The 19,300-nt window shown below is 31.6% G+C and overlaps 1 protein-coding gene and 1 pseudogene across 5 annotated transcripts; one reads left to right on the forward strand and one right to left on the reverse strand.

The window, feature by feature from the left end:
* Positions 1-5,002: 5,002 nt before the first annotated feature.
* LOC142638902 (F-box protein At5g49610) lies at positions 5,003-14,970 on the reverse strand. 5 transcript variants are annotated; one of them, XM_075812967.1, is made up of 5 exons: positions 14,465-14,970; positions 10,340-10,415; positions 8,074-8,127; positions 6,422-7,620; positions 5,003-5,387 (listed from the first exon to the last, which is right to left on the reverse strand). In XM_075812967.1, exons 4-5 carry the CDS (start codon positions 7,599-7,601, stop codon positions 5,347-5,349), a joined length of 1,221 nt encoding a protein of 406 aa, XP_075669082.1. In that variant the 5' UTR covers positions 7,602-7,620; positions 8,074-8,127; positions 10,340-10,415; positions 14,465-14,970; the 3' UTR covers positions 5,003-5,346. The 5 variants fall into 5 exon arrangements, with proteins under 5 accessions (XP_075669082.1, XP_075669083.1, XP_075669085.1 ...); XM_075812968.1 differs by having other exon boundaries at positions 10,333-10,415; XM_075812970.1 differs by having other exon boundaries at positions 10,288-10,415.
* A 2,757-nt stretch (positions 14,971-17,727) lies between these two features.
* On the forward strand, positions 17,728-19,020 carry LOC142639479 (protein CHLORORESPIRATORY REDUCTION 41, chloroplastic-like; annotated as a pseudogene).
* Positions 19,021-19,300: the final 280 nt, after the last annotated feature.

The following is a 19,300-nucleotide window of genomic DNA, read 5'->3' on the forward strand; positions in this document are numbered from 1 at the left end:
TTATTTGGGAGTAACATGAAGAGAATGGAATGGAATCATTTTTTGACAATATTATTATTAAACCCCATAGTTTAAAATAAAAGGTTGAATATATAGGGGTATTTTGAGAGTTTTAGAAGAAAAAAAAAATTATTAAATCTAATTTCATTCCCTCCCATTCCTCTCAATTTTGGAGAGATTTTAAGAGAATAAAAAGGAATAAGCGTTCTCTCTTACTCATTCAATTCCCTCCTACTTAAACTCCCAAATAAGGGAGTGGACTTTCCATTCCCTCTATTAAAACTTTCAAACAAGGGAATGGAAGAATATTCTAAAACTATTATTTTCATTCCTTTCCATTTCATTTCATTCCCTCCGCCGAAACGAGGCCTTAAGGCTCCGTTTCAAAAATACCATCATTAATGAAGGGTAACTTCAATTAAAAATAGGATCATAAATGTTAAATAATAAATTTCATTTTGAATTCAAAAGGAGAACTCCTAAATTTAGGATTTTTTTTCTCTTCACGTTCAAAAAAAAAATTACAGTTACTGATTATCTCTAAAGTTTATCATTTTTATTTGTTTGAAAAAAAAAATGTTTATACATATTTCTAAAATTATAATAAATGGAAATTTTTAACTTTTACTCAAAAAAATGAAAGAGCCTCAAAGGCTAGTGTGTGTGTGTGTAGAGAGAGAGAGAGAGAGAGAGAGAGAGAGAGAGAGAACTTTGGCAAACTTTTGTTGCTTTTGTTATATGCTATGAATCAATTTGTTTGTTGAGGTCAAACAATTAAACAGGACTACCTAGAAATGATCTATGATGCAATAAACATGGCTTTGATCTTCCTAGAAATTTATCGTGTACCTTCGTATTTGGGCAAAGAATGCATCCTTTTCAGCCAATTTTTTTCTCATGTTCTTGATGCCATAAATATACCATAAAAACCTGCCTACTGGTAGAGGAGCTAAAAAAAAATTTCAAAGGAGGCCGAGTTAAACATATATATAATCAAAAGAATATATATATAACATAAATAAAACTAAAGGCCTTTTAACTCCTCATCATGAAATTCACATTTATTGTTTCTTCTAAAAGGAAAAAAAATCCATATATCTAATTTTCTAAATAAAAAAATAAAATAAATGAAGAAATTTATTATTATTATTATTATTTTTGGAGAAACAAGCACACATGCAAAGGAGAGGGAAATGAGAAGGAGTTCTAACACAAAGGCATACCACAAACTTCACTTAAAAGCAATGGTAAAAAAGTTTTTTATTAAAAGCATTTACTTATATATTTTTAGGATATGCTATTATGATATAAGAGTAATTAAATGGGGAAAATAGTGCATTAATAATATATAAACTACTCTATTTTTATGAGATACATTAAATACACTTTGAATTAATGAGTTATGTATGGTATGGTATAAAAGTAATTAGTGGAAACAAAATTAGTCAACCAAATAAATTTGCTAAATGTTTTTAGTAAAAATTTAGTGGGCCATTATTTAAATTTACATCTAAATTTATATATATTTTTTACCAAATATATAAGAGGAAGGAGTGATTTTTGAAAACTCAAAGGGGGCCATGGCCCCTAGTCCCCCCTCCCTGGCTCCCTCCACCCCTACTGCCTACTATTAGTATTTTGAATATGGAATTTTTTTTGTTCAAAAAATAAAAATTGTTATTAAAATTGTTAACAACTTCATTAAAATAGATTTGATTTTATGAAAAACATCATCTACATTGATAAGAAATTGTTCTTTTTAATTTTTTGGATTGTTTAACTATGTTATAACAATCTTGATAACTTTTTTATGCTAAATTGTTAATACATACATACATATACACATACAATTTTGATTAAGTTACACCTTATGTAACTTTTAATAATGTTACACCGTTCAAAAATTTATAGTTGGATAGAGCAAGATTTAGGTACAGTATTTAGGTGTTGTTCCTTAAGTTCCCATTTTAAGATTCTGTTATGTGGATTTTTTCTCATGGGAAGGAAGTGTATTTTTTAGTTAAGTAGCCACATGGCTAAATCTTAAAAGGAGAACCTAAAGAACAGCACCTAAAGTATTGTACTTAAGTTTTGTTGTGTTGGATACATTGTTTAACAAATCCATTTTTGGATTACATTTTCTCCTTATACTCTTCATATTTGCAAAATTTCATGATATTCAAAGATAAATGACTATCTTATTTAGAACATGTTTTAAATTAAATTTTTTTTAATATTTTAAAATTAAATACAAAACCTGATTTTATTTATCAAATAATAAATAATATTTGACTAACACAAAATTTGTCAAGCTTGTTTAAGAATAATGAGAACAAGTAATTAAACAATGAGATTTTTAAAATTTTAATCCAATTGAAAGTTATTGAATAGTATACTAGTATAATATTAACAAAAAGTTACATAAGCTATAACTTGATTATGTCTTCCCCTCCCACCATATAAAGGTGTGTGTGTGCGCGCGCGCGCGAGACCGTTATCAAGTGGTCTAATATTAACAAAAAGTTACATTAGCTGTAACTTGATTACTTCTCCCCCTCCCAACACATAAATATGCCTGTGAGTTGCTTATTTTGTTATTTAAAAAAATTAATATTTGTATTTTTTTTTTTCACATACACACATTTGTGTTTGTTTTGATGTATCCATACCATAATTCGACAAAAAAAAAAGTAATCTTAGGAGCATAAATTTTTTAAAATGCTGACATGACAAGTTATAATCAGAGTAACATCCATTTTTTATAACCCAACACTTACACAATTCTTATTAGCATGAATGACAACATACCACCTTCGCCCCCCCCCCCCCCTCCCCCCCCAAACTCTCCTGGCGGGCCACAAAAAATAAAATTACATTACTCTCCTTTAAGGTTTTATAAAACTACAATTTTCCCAAAATGTTTCATTAAATTTCCTTGAGATTTATATAAATGTAACTGTTAAGTTCATGCTCTTTTAAACTATTATTTTATAATGGAATATTTCATTTTCAAAAAATATTTTTACCTAAATTATGGACAAAAGTGACAACTCCTTTCTTTGATATTTGTGGATGAATGACAGTGCCCCCTTAATTATATGTATAAATTAATAGGGAAAAAAATTGAAAAAAGTGACACCTCCCTCCTTTGATATCTGTGAATAAAATGACACTCCCCCCTTAATTATGTATAAATTAATAAAAATAAAAATTTTGGTGAAATATAAGAATCTGTTATAGAATAGAATATTTATTTAGTGAAAACCAAACTGCTTATATTAATAAAAATTTCAAGAAGGAAGTAACTTCAGAAGTAATTTGAAAAACCTTAAGGCTCCGTTTGGGAGTTCATAAGGGAAGGGAATAAAATGGAATGTAATGAAATAGAATGAAATGTATTTAAGTAAGGGAAATGAATGGAAAAGAATGAAATTAAGTAACATTGATTAGATGTTTTAAAATAAAGGAATGAAAATGAATGGAATGTAAGTAATCTTGTTTGTGAGTAATATGAAGAGAATAAAATGGAATCATTTTATGACAATATTACTATTAGACTCCTATTATAAAATAAAGGGTTGAATATATAGGAGTATTTTGAGAGTTTTAGTAGAAAATTCATTAAATCTAATTTTATTCCCTCTCATTCCTCTCAATTTCGGGAGAATGAACATTTGAAGTTTTAAGGGAATAGAGAGGAATGATTGTTCCCTTCTACTCATTCAATTCCCTCCCAATTAAAACTTCCAAACAAGAGAAGGGAAGAATATTCTAAAATTATTCTTTTAATTCTTTTCGATTCCATTCCATTCTCTTCTCCCAATCGAGGCCTAAGGGAAGTTGATGTAATTTTAAAAATCAAAAGAGATATATATGGTGCGTAAGGACTGCCACTTGAAATGCCAGCTTCTCATATGATAAGCCATAATAATCGTGTGACGATTAATGCAATATGCTAAACTCTTTTACTTACTTATTTTTATCCATCATACAGAATAGCTAGCAAATTTCAGAATCCAAAATAAGTGCTTAATGAATAAAATAAATCAAACAGCATAGGTACGGCTCTACACAGACTACACTATCACTGTTAACCTCTATGACTATTTTAAATGTAAATGAAATATTGTAATAAAGTTTCTTTCTTTATTGAATGTTATTTTTTTTGTTTGGGGGGAGGGTTAAATGTCAATTCTTTATCCATAGAAATGCATTATCTCATTTCGGCTTAACCTAATTATCTGTACAATGCTTATACTAAGATACATTTTGATGATCATCATTCATCACCCAATAGCATCTCTGATATATTAACATGTAATATTTCATTTTCATATATATATATATATATATATATATATGTAAAGGTCTTCGAACACCTAACTACTCTCTCCCTCGTATGTGAATTCCCTCGGTTCAAAGACTCAAAGGTCAATTCTGTAGATAGCTACAAAAATTGTCATTATCTAAGGAAGATACCTATTTGTCGATAATCTAATTTTAAATCTCACTAACCTCAAATTTCTACAAGCAAGAAAATCAAAAAAGCAAAAGCAATCGCAATTTTCTCATGCTTTTCTGGGCTAAAATTTCATATACCTATCCTAAACTCCTTTCTTTTTTATCCTTTATTTATTACTGTTTTATCGCTAGAAATTGCTCAGAATAAGAAGAAAATTAGTTTCTATCATCCTTAACATGGGTTAAAAAAAATTAACATATCAAAAACTGCAGATAGCACTTTTACTCCCTCCCTGGTGAAACAGGCCTTCATCCTTACTGTAATGTAATATTGCTATTAAATGAAACCATGTATATAAAATTGAAAACCTATATGCAATTAGTTGTTATACATTCATTCATTCTTAATATTGGTACAAACACTTGAAAATAGTAGGATCCACAATATGGTATGTCCTGGTATATATACTTCCCAATCTTGTAACACCAATAAAGAAAACCCAAGCCACCTTCAAGGAGTTCATTCTAAAAATCCATAAGATTATCCTTCTTAGTCTTTCAAACTAAAATAGATTATCAGTGTTTTCACGTGCCCCAGAAAAGAGGCATGTTCATTTAAGCAAAACGCTACATGAAAGGAGCAAACACATGGAAGAAGTCAATAGTAAAACTTCTCCAGATTTCACAGAATGCAATAAAAGCATAACCAGACAATTATCAGTTCATATGTTCTAAGAGGAAGAGGTAAACAAGTAAAAGAAGAGAGCAAAAGAGAGAGAGAGAGAGATTTCACTGAGAATCATGATCTAGGGAATCATAATGTTGCCCGCTGCAAACCTTGTCATGCTTCTAACAAAACCTCAAGAATGAAAACCAATTTCCTTTTTAATTGTTATGCTCTCCTTCAGAACCCAGGATTCCATTACCTGTATAAGATATTATAAAACATGTCAGACAGTGGTTAAGTCAAATATCAAGGATCAAGCTTTTATATTGATATGAAAATTTTAGAGTTAATAACTTAACATTCATTGTCTAGTAACAAGGTGATGAAAGTCTCAAACTAATTTAACCTATGTATATATGCAAAAATGATAAATTAATGTACTCTGAGTTGATGCGTATAACTCGGTAAGTAGCAATTGACCATCACCTTACACGAAAATATAAGCAATACCATTGTCATAAACATTTCATTCACAAAATTTAAACAATTTAATGTCTCACATTTTACAATATCAATATTTTGATTTAAAAATAAATGTTAAGAATAGAGTTTGTGAAAGGTTTGTCAACAGAGTGTTCATGAAATTAACACTATTGTTAAGTAGTCCTAGGTTCATAAATTGAAAGTCACATGACACATAATGATGTCATGAATTTACAATGACATTGTACAATCCCAAATGACAAATAATTATTTATTAGTTTTAAAAGAGAACATGCATAAGAAGTCTGTCTATAAAAAATCAACTTTTTTTTTTGAACTTATAAGAATCAAGAAAATAATCAACTTCAATTATAAAGGATTAATACAAATATAAAAGATTATGAAAACTTTAATATAATAAATCCTTTTAAAAAAAAATTAAGTATAGAACAATAATAAATCCTTTTAATTTTGAATGTGTACATAATATGAGGGAGGGAGTGCAAAAAGTCAGAGGGGGCCATGGCTCCCTGGCCCCGACCTCCACCACTGGTGTCAGATATTAATGACCACTAAGGGAACCTGAAAATTTCTTAGATCATGCCACTCTACCAAATTACAAAAAAGGTGGCACTATATGTTGAATTACCATCCACTTGATTCAAACTGAAACAGGAATCTGCTTGGAATATGTCAAAATCTTAAACATCTATGTAAAAAAACAGGCTAGTAAAAGGTTAAATGCATATATAATCAGTGATATTCTACCATAAGAGGAAATAATAACATGAAACGAGTTTCAGTACTCACATGGGAGGAGGCTTTCTGTATAAGGAAGCACGACAGGAAGATTACTTTCAAAATCATCTGCAAAATCAAGTTCTGTCCAGGTGCCATCATCCAAATTATAGATCAGATACTGGTCTGAAGTGATGAAAAAAATTTCAGTCTTCCGTGCAGCTACAAAATTAATAGAGTCTACACATGAGAAAGGAACATAATCACTACATTTCTTTTCCCAATTAGACTCATTTGAGTCATGTAGAATCCATACATCCACAACTTGATCATCATCATATACAGCAACTAGTGATAAGAAACCTTCCAAATCAACCAAGAATGCATGTGCAGTGACTTCATCCGGAAGACTGATAACTTTAAAATTTTCCTCTATATCAACTGAAAGAATGGAGCCAGGGGTTATAATATCTCCTTCTTCAGGAAGAAACCAGTATATTTTTCCATTAACATATACATGATTTGAACCCAAGGGACAGTACAGGATACCAATGGGACAGTACTGGACATCACCTATGCCTCTCCAGGATCCAGTAATGGATGAATATACCTCACACTTGATATCATCAGAATCATACTTGGGATGGAAAAACCGATACACTTTGTACTCCCAAGGTTTGGGGCCAAAAGCAACTCCAATAGATATTTTCTTCTCAGAAGGACTACCCTTGGGAAGTAAATAGACTTCGCGAGTAGCAGGATTGCAGATACGAATATCAAAGTCTATCAAATATACTAATTCTCTGTTTGAGTCTGGAACAAATGGGTAGTTGATGAAACACAGTAGACCATTACAAGAACAAAGCAGACTGAGAGAATAAATATCTTCACAACCAAAAAGAGTAATCTTTTCAATGATTTCCCCATTGCCCTTCATATGATACAAATTCACTAACCCATCCATATAGGGATAAATTAAATAATTGGGTTTTTCCAGGGACCAGCGTAACTGCAATTTGATGAAGGTTGAACTCTGTATCAATCTACGCCATTGTTTAGAAACAGACTTGAAAGCTAGAAGGGACTTAATGGGAACCCTTGAGAGAATATCAGCAAGGATGTCTTCTGCAGATTCTACTTCATACCAAGCATCACTCCTCTTTCGGATAGGCTTACTGCCAGTTTGAAACATTTTAAATTTCCTTTTTAACCTCTTTCTTCTCAAGAAAAACCTGGTACTCCAATTTGTCATATTGAACAATCAAATCCATCTGCAGTACAAAGAGATCATAATGATTGTTCTAACATGCATAGTTGTTTTCTAGTTCATAAATAATTTTTTTTTTTTTTTAAACATGCATAGAGTGCAGTAATAAATGTTAATAACAAAACCAAGTCTTCATGACTTTTCTTTATTTATTTCATTGCCTCAGAAATTTAAGATTTATGTTTAGACAAAATTCTCTAATCTCCAACTATAAATTCTGGAAACTGTAGCAATATCTAGAGCCAACAAAAAATAAAAATAAGAAACAAACTTGAGTGGATCGTCTATGCCTTTTTTTTTATGTAGATAAACAAATTACTTAAACCCTTCAAACTTAGGCAAAAAGACTTCACCTCAAAGCTACAAACAGCAAACCCAATATCACAATAAATATATCAAAGAATTACTGCATAGATAAAGAACACTATCTAACTGTATCAAATAGATTCAAACATACCAAAACCGCATCATGCAAAAAAGTCTCTGAGTTCAAGTTCCTCAGTCATCAAACCTGGTAATTTGGATCACTATTAGGCGCCATTCCAAGTTCAACAAACATGTATTAATATAAAGAACATTATAAATTATAAATTAAATAAACAAACTGAAAAGCATTCAAAAGAAAAACTTGTCAAGGTAATAACAAAGAAATTCTTACTGATGCATAAAACATGGACGGCATTAACAATATAAAGCATGAGTTGCAAACAAGAATTGAGGCATTTTCAAATTCAAATATAATGAGAGGGCAAGAATAAAGAGAAGTTAAGGACAATCGACCACATCTAAGATCATGACTAAATAGCTTCCTTGTAATGGCTAATCTATTTATGATTCTCTGCTGACCTCCGGGTACCCCAATTTCTATATATAAAGCCTCTCCACTACCAATGAAGCCAGGCACTTAAGCACCAAGGCAGCCCTCTCCAAAAAATTATAAAAGCTATGGTAAAGTATAGTATTGCTATTATTTAGACCTCCACCTTAATGTCCATGATCGTAAATACCCATGAATTTTAAAAAAAAAAGATGAAGAAGTTCATACTCCATATCAAAACAGCATGCACTGAGTTTTGCATCTTATTGCATTTCACAATAACACATTATAATTTTTCTAAAAGAAACAAGTTTTAAAATCTCATGACAGAACAAGCCATATACCAAATGACTGGAACACAAACAACCATGAAGATGATTAAAGAAAGAGAGTGCATTTACAGAGTCTCTAGGGAATTATATCAGAATTTTACATCTTCTTATATATATATATATATATGAAAAAGGGGTAGGAGGGTCGACTAGAATGACTTCCCTACCAAGGTGTTACAATAGTAACATCCTACCCGCTAGGTCTGAGCTTGCAAGTAGGTAACTGGTGAGCCATAGTTGTTATCCCAGCACCAGGGCACTAATGGGTTTATATACAGAAATCATAATTTTAAATTTTATTGACATTATGCCTACAAGGATGAAATAGCAAACAGTCAAAAAAAAAATGGAGTGTGTATGGTAGCAAAGAATGAAGATTAATAGCAGGGCCCCTCTTCTTCTATCTAATGCTAATACATAAAACAGAAAATCAATCTCCAATCAGATCATTTTTACTGTAGATGAAACAGGCACTCAAATAAACAAACAGTCCAGACAATTGGGATCTAGAGGAGAAAAAGGTATGAATATGTAACCAATGGATTTAAGATACAGCCATGCTCAAAACAAAATTCATATATATATATATAGAGAGAGAGAGACAGACAGACAGACAGACAGACAGACAGAGACAGAGACAGAGACAGAGAGAGGGAGAGGAAAGTATGTAGGGTGGGAAAGGCCATAAATATAATAAATCTCATTGTATGGTGGCAAAAAAACAATGATTTATTGTGGACGGCTACGAAAGGGTTTATAAGGGGGAAAAAAGGCTAAAATTTAGTTCAGTCCCTTGACATTTAATTAACTTGTCAAATTAGTTCTTAAGATTTGATTTTTGTCAATTTGGCCCCTTCACTTCGTTGAAATGAGTCATTCTGGTCATTCTATCCAAATTTGTTAGCAAATAAAGTCTTTTAAACATTTTTTTATTATTTAAAAAAACAATTATACTCATCAAACAACAAAATATATTAAACGACACATCTCATTAATGTTTTTAGTTAAAATTGTAATTACAAAAAATATTAGCTAACAAATTTGGATAGAAGGACCAGATTGACTCATTTTGATAAAATGATGGACTAAATTGACAAATTTCAAACCTTAAGAACTAATTTGACAATTGAAGTAAAAGTCAAGGCATTAAATTGAATTTTTTCCACACAAAAAAAAAAAAAAAAAAAAAAAAAAAAGCCTAAACTACTATTTGGTCCCCCTTATAACTTGCAGGAGTTGTCAATTTGGTCTCTAGAATTTTATTTTGGTCAACTTGGACTCTCACATTTTCAAATGTGGGAAATTTAGTTCTTCTATCAAATACCTCACACTTTCACCATTAAGTACACAAAATGATGACATTTTGGACCAAATTTTGAATTTCAGTAATATCGAAATACCATAGTTTAGAAAGATTTACAGCTTAAAAGCAACAACCAAAAAGAAAAAAGAAAAAAGAGAAGACTTTATGTGTGTGCATGTGTAATCATGTATGACAAGCATCATCTGTATACAAACGCACATGCATGACAAGCATCAGGATGTCAAAATGGTTTAGGAGACTGACACAAAACCTATAGGTTGTTGTGTCCACAACTATAAATCCTGCTGCCAGCATATGAACCCTCCCCACGTAGTTGAGATCAAGGCCTTGATAAGAAAAAACATGCACACAGAAAAATTAGCGAATCAATGGATAAAAGCTAAAAACATCTTTAGAGGAAAAGAGGAGAAGCAGAAATTAGAGAGTACCAACCAAATAGGTTATTAGAAAGCAATAGAAAGAAAAATAAAAATAAAATCAAGAATAAAAATTGAAACACAACAAATCTTTCAAAAGATAATCATACAATCTACTGATCTGAGCCAACTTTTGATCCCACAAAAATTCTGCTACAAGTGATCATTTTAGGTGAAAAGGTGAATTTGAGATAATGAAATAATTAACCTCACAATTGTATGAGTTAGAATTACTTGATTATAAGGAGCCAGATTCCATGTGCCATCACAATACAATCACCAAAACAAGTTCTGTCAAACTCCATCATCACAGAATAAAGACAAGATCCGCACAATTTTGGGATTCATTCTGCTCATGAATGAGCTAGCAAGTTTCAACCTTCAAGGAAAAAGGGGTTTTGGCAGCAAATCAGATAACCTAAGGTTAGTACCCACTTCGAGGTATAAATTGTTTTCAAAACCTTTTCCTAAAAAAGATATGTGATTAAATTTTTCAAATGAGCTATAATTATGTGAAATACATAATCCCTAGATGGCCAAACAAAGAGTGCAAAGATTACTCATCAAAGAATTTTGATTTCAATTTTCTAACAAAAGGAACTCACCAGAAACAACCAACCCAACTGACCTGTGATCGGGAAAAAGATTGGAGAACAATTAGAAACGACATCTTGACTGAGTGAGAAAGAGCAATTTATAGGACTCATCAACCATCAAAATTTTCTGCCAACTGGCCATTTAAGCCTTCATGCATTGCAACAAGTGGTCGGTGGTTTTGGAGTTAGGTGAGTGACAATCTCGAGAAAATAAAGGGGAGCAAACGGTTAATTTCCTATACCCCTACCGTGATACACTGGAGGTTTCTAGAGGCCTTCTGATTAATTCTAAACTTTCAATTTCTTACCTTTTCTAACAAGCAACAGTTACCATATACAATGGAATTCCCTAATTTTATCTTACAATTTGCTCACACTACCCCTAACCGCCTCCCCCGGTGCCCCAGTCCCCCAAAAAAATATCAAAATAAGGTGCACTTATTTATTTTGTTTCCTTTGTCAGGTTGTGTTTTATATACAATCGCATTTGCATAAAATTAGTTCAATTTCACATATCCATCATAAAGATTAGCGTAATGAATTTTTCCCTTGATTAGTAATGTATACTACCTAGATAACTTAAGCTTTGTTTTAACACACCACTTATAAACATAAGAAAGTAGTAAATCATCATCTACCTATTTTAAAGCATCAGTTTATAATAATTGTTACCATGCAAAGTTTTCTTTTAAAGCATAAGTTTCTACACCTAGTCAAATAGAAGTAATTTGCATGTAAACATACATGGTGGTGAAATTTGCTGTCCATGCTGAACTTTATACCAAAATATAGGCTATGTAGCAATTATAGTATGCTGCTACACAAAACTATTATTAACTATCATCACACATAAGTCGTATTTCCAATATATAGCCAAGTTGATTTATTGCACAATGAAACTATCTAAGGTTGAACATATCAAGTCTAAGCTTACAATTTGTTGTTATTTTGGCTATTTGAACTATGATTCTCTTTCATTCTAAGGTGATATAACAAAAATACCATTGACCAAGAACACACAAGCGAAATAAATTTTAGAATGCATGCCACCCCAAGGTTGCCCTCCCCTTGATATTGGGTCATACAATAGTCCACCTCATGACCAAGCATCGATAGGTTGGCATCATAAACCTCTCTCTCTCTCTCTCTCTCTCTCTCTCTCTCTCTCTCTCTGTGTGCTTGTGTGTGTGTGTGTCTTGTTTAACATAAGAAACCAACAAGGGTGTCTATCTAATAGACTATACATATGTAAACAATTGAAAATAAATGCTCAAACCACTATACAATACATCATCCTCAAAAATAAGGGGAACAAACCATAGATATCATGGAAGTAAAAGGAATATTGTTGAAGACCATATGTTTACTCAGTAAGTCAAACAAGGAGCTTCACAATACCAAAAAAACACATAATGTAATTTACTGCTTCTTGTCATAAAGATCCAATCACAGTGAACAGGTAAAATCATGCATATTCAGTAATAGAAGATTAGGTATACAGCATAAATAACACATCTTTCACTTTTACTTTTAACACAGTTATAGTGAAATTCTGGTAACTTAGAAATTAGTGAAATCATCATTACTTTATTTGAGAATTAATTGCATGACTGCTATTACACTAGTATAGTGATAGGTTCTTGCAATAGTACACTGTACAAGTCTATCAAAAAAATTCACAATTATTCATGCCCATTCATATTGAGGACCTAAATGAACTCAAATGAGAATCCTTTTATAGTTGAGTCTTAGATAGTAATGGAATCAGCCTCTGGTGGCAAGAAATATTTGATAATGTCATCATCTATGACATATATCCATATATAACTGTTGTTTTCTTTTTTCCCATAATCGCTGTTAACCTTTTTTGGCCAATTTGATAGATTCATAGGAGATGGTTTTGTCCATCTTAAGAGTGATTCATTTTGTTTTATACTACTATCACCTATGGTTGAAAGAAAACAATCATTTGTAGGGCACATGAATCCTAAGGCACAACTCCTCTGTTAAATTGATCTGTAATAACCATCCTCACCTTTAAGCATCAAAATGTTGCCTCCCCGGCATACACCTGTGTGGGAGGGTTCAACGGATACCCCAGTTGCAGAAACTCTTTGGTGCCTGAGCATTGGCGTTCAAACCCCACTAACCCCTCTCCCCCTATTTACCTATCAAGGAAAAACACACACACACACACACACACCTGTGTGTGTGTCTTACAACTAAGACAAATCCAATACTGGTGAGTATTGACAAAGTTTTGTATTGACTGAATTCTCTAGTATGTACCAAAATCATAATAAAAATCAAATTATTATACAATACATCATTTTCTGGAAAGCAGAGCCAGAGAGGGAGAGAAAAGAGCCTACATATGATCATCGTAAAAATCTTTTTTTGCCCTAGGATACACAACAAGCAATAATTTGTTACATATAAAAAATAATGTGTAATTTTGATAATAACCCATTTAGCAGCTCATGATCAAATACAATCTTAACAAGAACTATTGGATGCCCTGTCAGGAATGGACAAAAGTATGACAGAGATAGGAATATAGAAGCTTCAAATTTTGAAGTCACCCGTTTAATACGATTAGCATTACCATTGGTATCCCGACAAATGAGATTGTAGTATCAATTCTTTTCTATCTGATTACTATGGATTTTATTCTAGATTTTTATTCAATTATATTTCCAACTTGAGCACATCATAATTTCAAGTTTTAATTCTCATAAAATACTTAAAATTTCTTCAATCTTACTAGATACTAAAGGGTTTATTTGGGTTACATTTTTTCATTAAGAAAATAAAAAATTAAGAGTAAAATGAAAATGGGTTTGCTTCTTTTGACTCACATGAACTAAAGATGGCCAACCAACATGATAAAAATAATTACAAATGGCCTTGTAGTCTAGTGTACATCTCTCCTCTTTTCTGCAGTGGAGCTCTAAGCCTCTAACCTCTAAGGTGAGGTCCAAGCCATTAAAGATGCACGAAATGTGGAGTTAATGATATTAATATTGTTTGCCTAAGGAAAAAATAATCATAATAATAATAACAAAGAATTACTGGTATGCCCCATTTAAGCCATATGAACATTTTAGCTACACAATTCCTTATACATTTCAAGTTTCTATTTCTCTTCCTTCCCAAATTGGCACCACCATAAGTACCATATACATAACACAATAAAAACCCCCCCAAACAAAAAAATCAACCTGAACCAGAAAGGCAGAAATTACCAAATACTTTGATTTCTTAGTTTTTACAAAAAAGATAACATTATTCTAGAACAGGAAAGCAATTTAATTCAATCTTAAAAAGACACAAGCAATTGCAAATTAAGGCCAGTAAATGTACCTTTTTGGGCTTTTTGAAACTGGGTGTGCTGGAATTGTACGAAAACTTCCATGCAAGGCAGTGGTGATGATGGTAAATGGGTTTTGAGCATTGAATTATGGTTTTTTCTGGGTACAACAATGAAGGCTTAACTGAAGGAGAGAAAGATTCAAGTTTGGAGGACATTACAGTTACAGAGTAGAGAAAGGAAAGTATGGAGTACACAATGATTGTTATAAATGCTGAGAAACAAACAAGCATGATGGAGATTGATCAGTTGCTGCTACGATTACGATGATAAATATAAATATATATAATGGGTGTGCACTAATTTTAGTCCAAAGACCACTATCAAACACTTTGACTGCACAAACTCACAGGCTAAAGTGTAAATACCGCTCGACTCGGGTGAAAAGAAAACTGAAATGTGGCGTCTAATACAGGTTAATGTTTTTCAGAGGAATGTTTAAAGATTTTCACGATTGGTTGCATATCACTTATCACGGCAGAGAACATCAGGGGAATCTAGATTCCCTTTAATCCTCTCTAGGTATGAACGGGTATTTTCTTGTGGTCATTTATATTCTCAAGTTTAAATAAAATTGTATTTTTTATAAATTGATAATTTTAATATTTTTTTTATTATTTAAACAATTAAGATAAAATAAAAAATAAATTATCAATATTTTTTTTCTTATTTTTATATTTTTCTGTCAAAATGACATAAATAAAATAGACAACTTTGATGATATATTTTTTAACAAAATTCTATTTAATTATCACGTGTGAAAAAAAAAATTTTGAAAGGGACCCTCTATTATTGTCAAGTATTCATTTTACTGTTATGTGTGTACTGCTCAACAAATTATTAATAGCTTATATTTTATTTTTCATTAATTATTTAGATGAAGATTTTTTTTTTTTTAAAAGCTTAGTAGTTCACATTCAAATCTAAGAATAAAATGAAAAAAAAAAATCATTTAAGATTAATAAGAATAAACCAAATATTATTATCTCGCATTCTTAGGAATCTTAAGAGATTCCCTATTAAACTAAAAATAAGAATAACTATATTCCCAAGCATCTAGATTGCAAGGAATTACATTTTTAGGAATCTGGATATCAGGAGTAATATGGATCCCCCCGTACCAAACGTCGTATAAAGCTAAAATGCAAATCACACCATCTAAATTTTAGTAATTTATCTTTATTTTTGTTTAATTGAGTTTTACTAAGGTCTTTCATCCCATTTTATTTAAAAAAAATTCACATGAAAAAAATATTCTTAAAATTAATAAAATTATTTTTTAAGAGATTTTTTTTTTCAATTTCTTTTTTTAGTTAATTGCATACTTAACAGTAGTTTTTTTAATGAGATTGGGCATAATGACTGAATTTAATAAATTTGAAACTTAAAGGATTCAGTTAAACAAAAGTAAAGTTATAAAATTAAAATAAATTACAATCAAACTTAGAAGGAGCAATTTGCATTGCCAAATGATAAATGTTGTTACATACTATTTTACACATCTATAAACACAAGCAAAAAATGCATCGAAATCATAACTCTAAGACACAATTTCAGTGGGACAGAGGGACTGCATACAATCGAGAGTTTAATGGTTCCTAAGGCCTAATGATATTCATGAGATCTTGGGTTCGAAACATCACTTGGGAGAATATAGAATAGTTAAATACTTGAAAAAGTCTAGATATTCTCGTTTGTCAAAAAAAAAAAAAAGATACAATTTTAGTGCATTTTGTGTGTGTGTGTGTTTATGTGCATATAGAACGAGACTACATATACCCAAGAGAATAGTCAAACACTCAAAAATGTCGGGATACTCTCGATTTAATAATATATATATATATACACACAATTTCAGTGCATTTTAACGCACCCGGCTAGAATGCACAGAACAAATTTCCTTGGTAATCTATTACTATTTTACCTTCTCTTTTTTCTATCAAAAAAATACCCCTTACATTTAGTTTTACCCTAAAACTGAGGCTATTTACGTAGTTTACTAATACAATATAAAATCAAATTACCATACCCCTAACATTTTATTCTTTCACACTTAAGGCATGGGTATCATGCAAAATTGAACCTTTATGAAATTACACCAATCTTCCTCTCTCCACCCCTATCCAATCTTTCCTCTTCAAAAATTTGAAACACAATCCTTATAAGAAAATTACAAGATTTTTTTGATTTTGGGTTTCCTTCTTTTCCATATACTGAGCAACTATATGAGAGTTTATGTTTGTTACATTGGTGTACAATTTTGGTGACTGAAATGTCATCTAGATGTTGTTAACCGATCGGCTTATGAAAATATTATGATATTTTGATGATTCTGTGGATCTCTATGAACAAGTCCATGGAAGAGGCTATATGTGAGTGTTACAAATTCTTTTGGAGTAACGGTTGAGTTAAATAATAATGTGTGTTTGTTTTGATGCTAAGTAAGCAAAAAATTGAAGCTGCTCTAAGTCTGCCTTTTTTCTGTTTATATAATTTGAGAGTTTATGTTTGATTGATGAGAAGGATCAGGTTTACAAAAGGTAAAATCGGTTGATTATAACTAATGTGATTTGGACTTGATCCCTACTATTCTTAGTAGGTAGAGAGTATATTAAATTGTATTGTTTTTTTCATTAAAATAATTCCATATTTAGGCATTGGTAGAGAATTTGGAATCATTTGAGGTGTTTGTTTTTGGCAATTTTCTTTACTGGGTATGTGTTACAAACTTACAATTCAAACTTAATGTATAATTCCATTTATCACAGTTTTTACTTTTCACTGTTTGAGTTTGCTCTGTACATGCTAGAGTTAACTTTCTATGCTGAATTTGCTGTGAAAATAGGTTTTTTTTTTTTTTTTAATCGGGTTCTAACCTTGAATTGGCTTAATTTAGATTCAGGTATTTTTCTTTTTTTCTAATTATTCAATCTTTGGTCAGTGACTTTAGCTCAACAAGCACCTTATCCCTCTTACAAGGGCTCGGTGAAGAGTGAGGTCTTGGACTGAAGATCCAACAATGTGTGCATGTGTAATTTATTCAATCTTTGCTATGAAGTGTCATAGTTTCATTTCAAGCCATTGCTGTGACTTGACTTTAGCCACATTGTCTAAGGAAATTAAACTCTTTAGTGAGTATTCTGTTTTTGTTTATATTTGCCCATTGTTTGTTTCGTTCTTTTTTTTCCCTGATAAGTATTTGTTTAATTCATAGGTTTGTTCATTATTTCTCCTCCTTCATGTGCTATATCATAAAATGCTGTTGGTTGTTTTTATAGACTTTTTGGTGAAAATGATCAATTCTGTTGTTGTCGTTGAATGGAATTATGTTCTTTACATTCTAGGAAAAGTAAGGTATACTTGAATTCACGGTCTATTTTAAAAAGAGTTTCAAATTACTAAAAAAAAGTGCTTCTAAAACTAAAAGGTCAAGTTCCAGTTCATCTTCTTAATGATAATCAATAACAAGCAAATGGCTAATCTAATATTTCTTATGTGCAGGAAATCTAATCCTTCTTGAGGCCCCGATTTGACAGGGTAGCAAGGTGCTTGCAGCTAATCATAGGAAATATCTTTTATCCTTTTTTTAATATTTGCACATATGAAGTGGAGAGGTGTGACTATTGTTTGGTGACAAGGGATAATTTTTACCCCCTTTTTTTTTTTGTATTTTTAGAGAGCATAGTTGAGAGTTGAATTTAGATAGCAATCTCACTTCAATTTTAACCAAGCGTTTACTTATAATTTTAGTTTTGAATACATAACAATACAACTAAATTAGGATTTGACAATTTTTTTTTTTTTTATAGCATGTACACAGTTTCTACGAGTATTTTCTCGGAAAAAAAATGTGAAGCAAATTGCCTCATCTGATTCTTAACTTTGGTTCCACAGTCATTCACTTCCTATCTCATCCTCAAACCCTCTTCATCTAAACAACCTTGTCCCAAGCCTCCACAAATTCATCACAGTCAGTACTCATCTATAATATCCCACACAGAAAGCACTTCTTCATCGAATGCACTTCTGAGTCTAACTCTACCCCTCTGCTTGGGCCTGACTTCCCATTCCCAACGCTAACTTCTGATACCAACAACAAAGCAGAGACTTTCCCTATTGAAAGGCGAAGAAAGTCCGAGATAATCCATGACAGGGAGTCCAGAACTGGGCTAGTACAACCTGAGCCACCAAACTTTGAGATTGGTTGGAAGAGAAGCAAAGAGATCAAATTGGATAAGCCAAAAGGTTATGTCATAGCTGACTTCCTAGAGAAGTTGGAGGATCTAATGGGGAGAGAATTTGACTCCACAGAGCTGCTAGCAAAAGCTGGAGGAATTGTGGCTAAAAGAGCTAGAGAGGAAGCACAGTGTTGAGTGATATAGGAGAAGTGGAGGAGAGGATGATGACTGGGTTGTTTGGAGTGTCGAGACTAATGGAGATGGATTTGGCTATGGTAAAAGCTGCAGTGAAGGAAGAGACATTGGGTGAAAGGCTTGAGCTGGCCAAGGCACACTGCAGACAAGCTATACTTGTAGCTCTCTCCTTTTGAAAGGCTCATATATGTAGAGATTTGAATAATTTATTTATTTCTTCTTTATTTTATATATATAGATTATCTGTTCACTTTAGAGAAATATCATACAAAGGCTCACATATAGCCACATTCACAGACTTCTCCATTGGGAGATATAGATTTAAAGAACTGAGTTCTTGTGAATTCTAAATTAGACTCAATTGATTTGCTTTAAACCAAAAACGCAAAAATCACGCTTAGCATACAAGCTGCATACTTGAATTATTCATAAAGGGAAGTTATCAAATTGTTTTGA

Source organism: Castanea sativa, chromosome 6, assembly GCF_040712315.1.
Source record: "Castanea sativa cultivar Marrone di Chiusa Pesio chromosome 6, ASM4071231v1".
Classification (NCBI taxonomy): domain Eukaryota; kingdom Viridiplantae; phylum Streptophyta; class Magnoliopsida; order Fagales; family Fagaceae; genus Castanea; species Castanea sativa.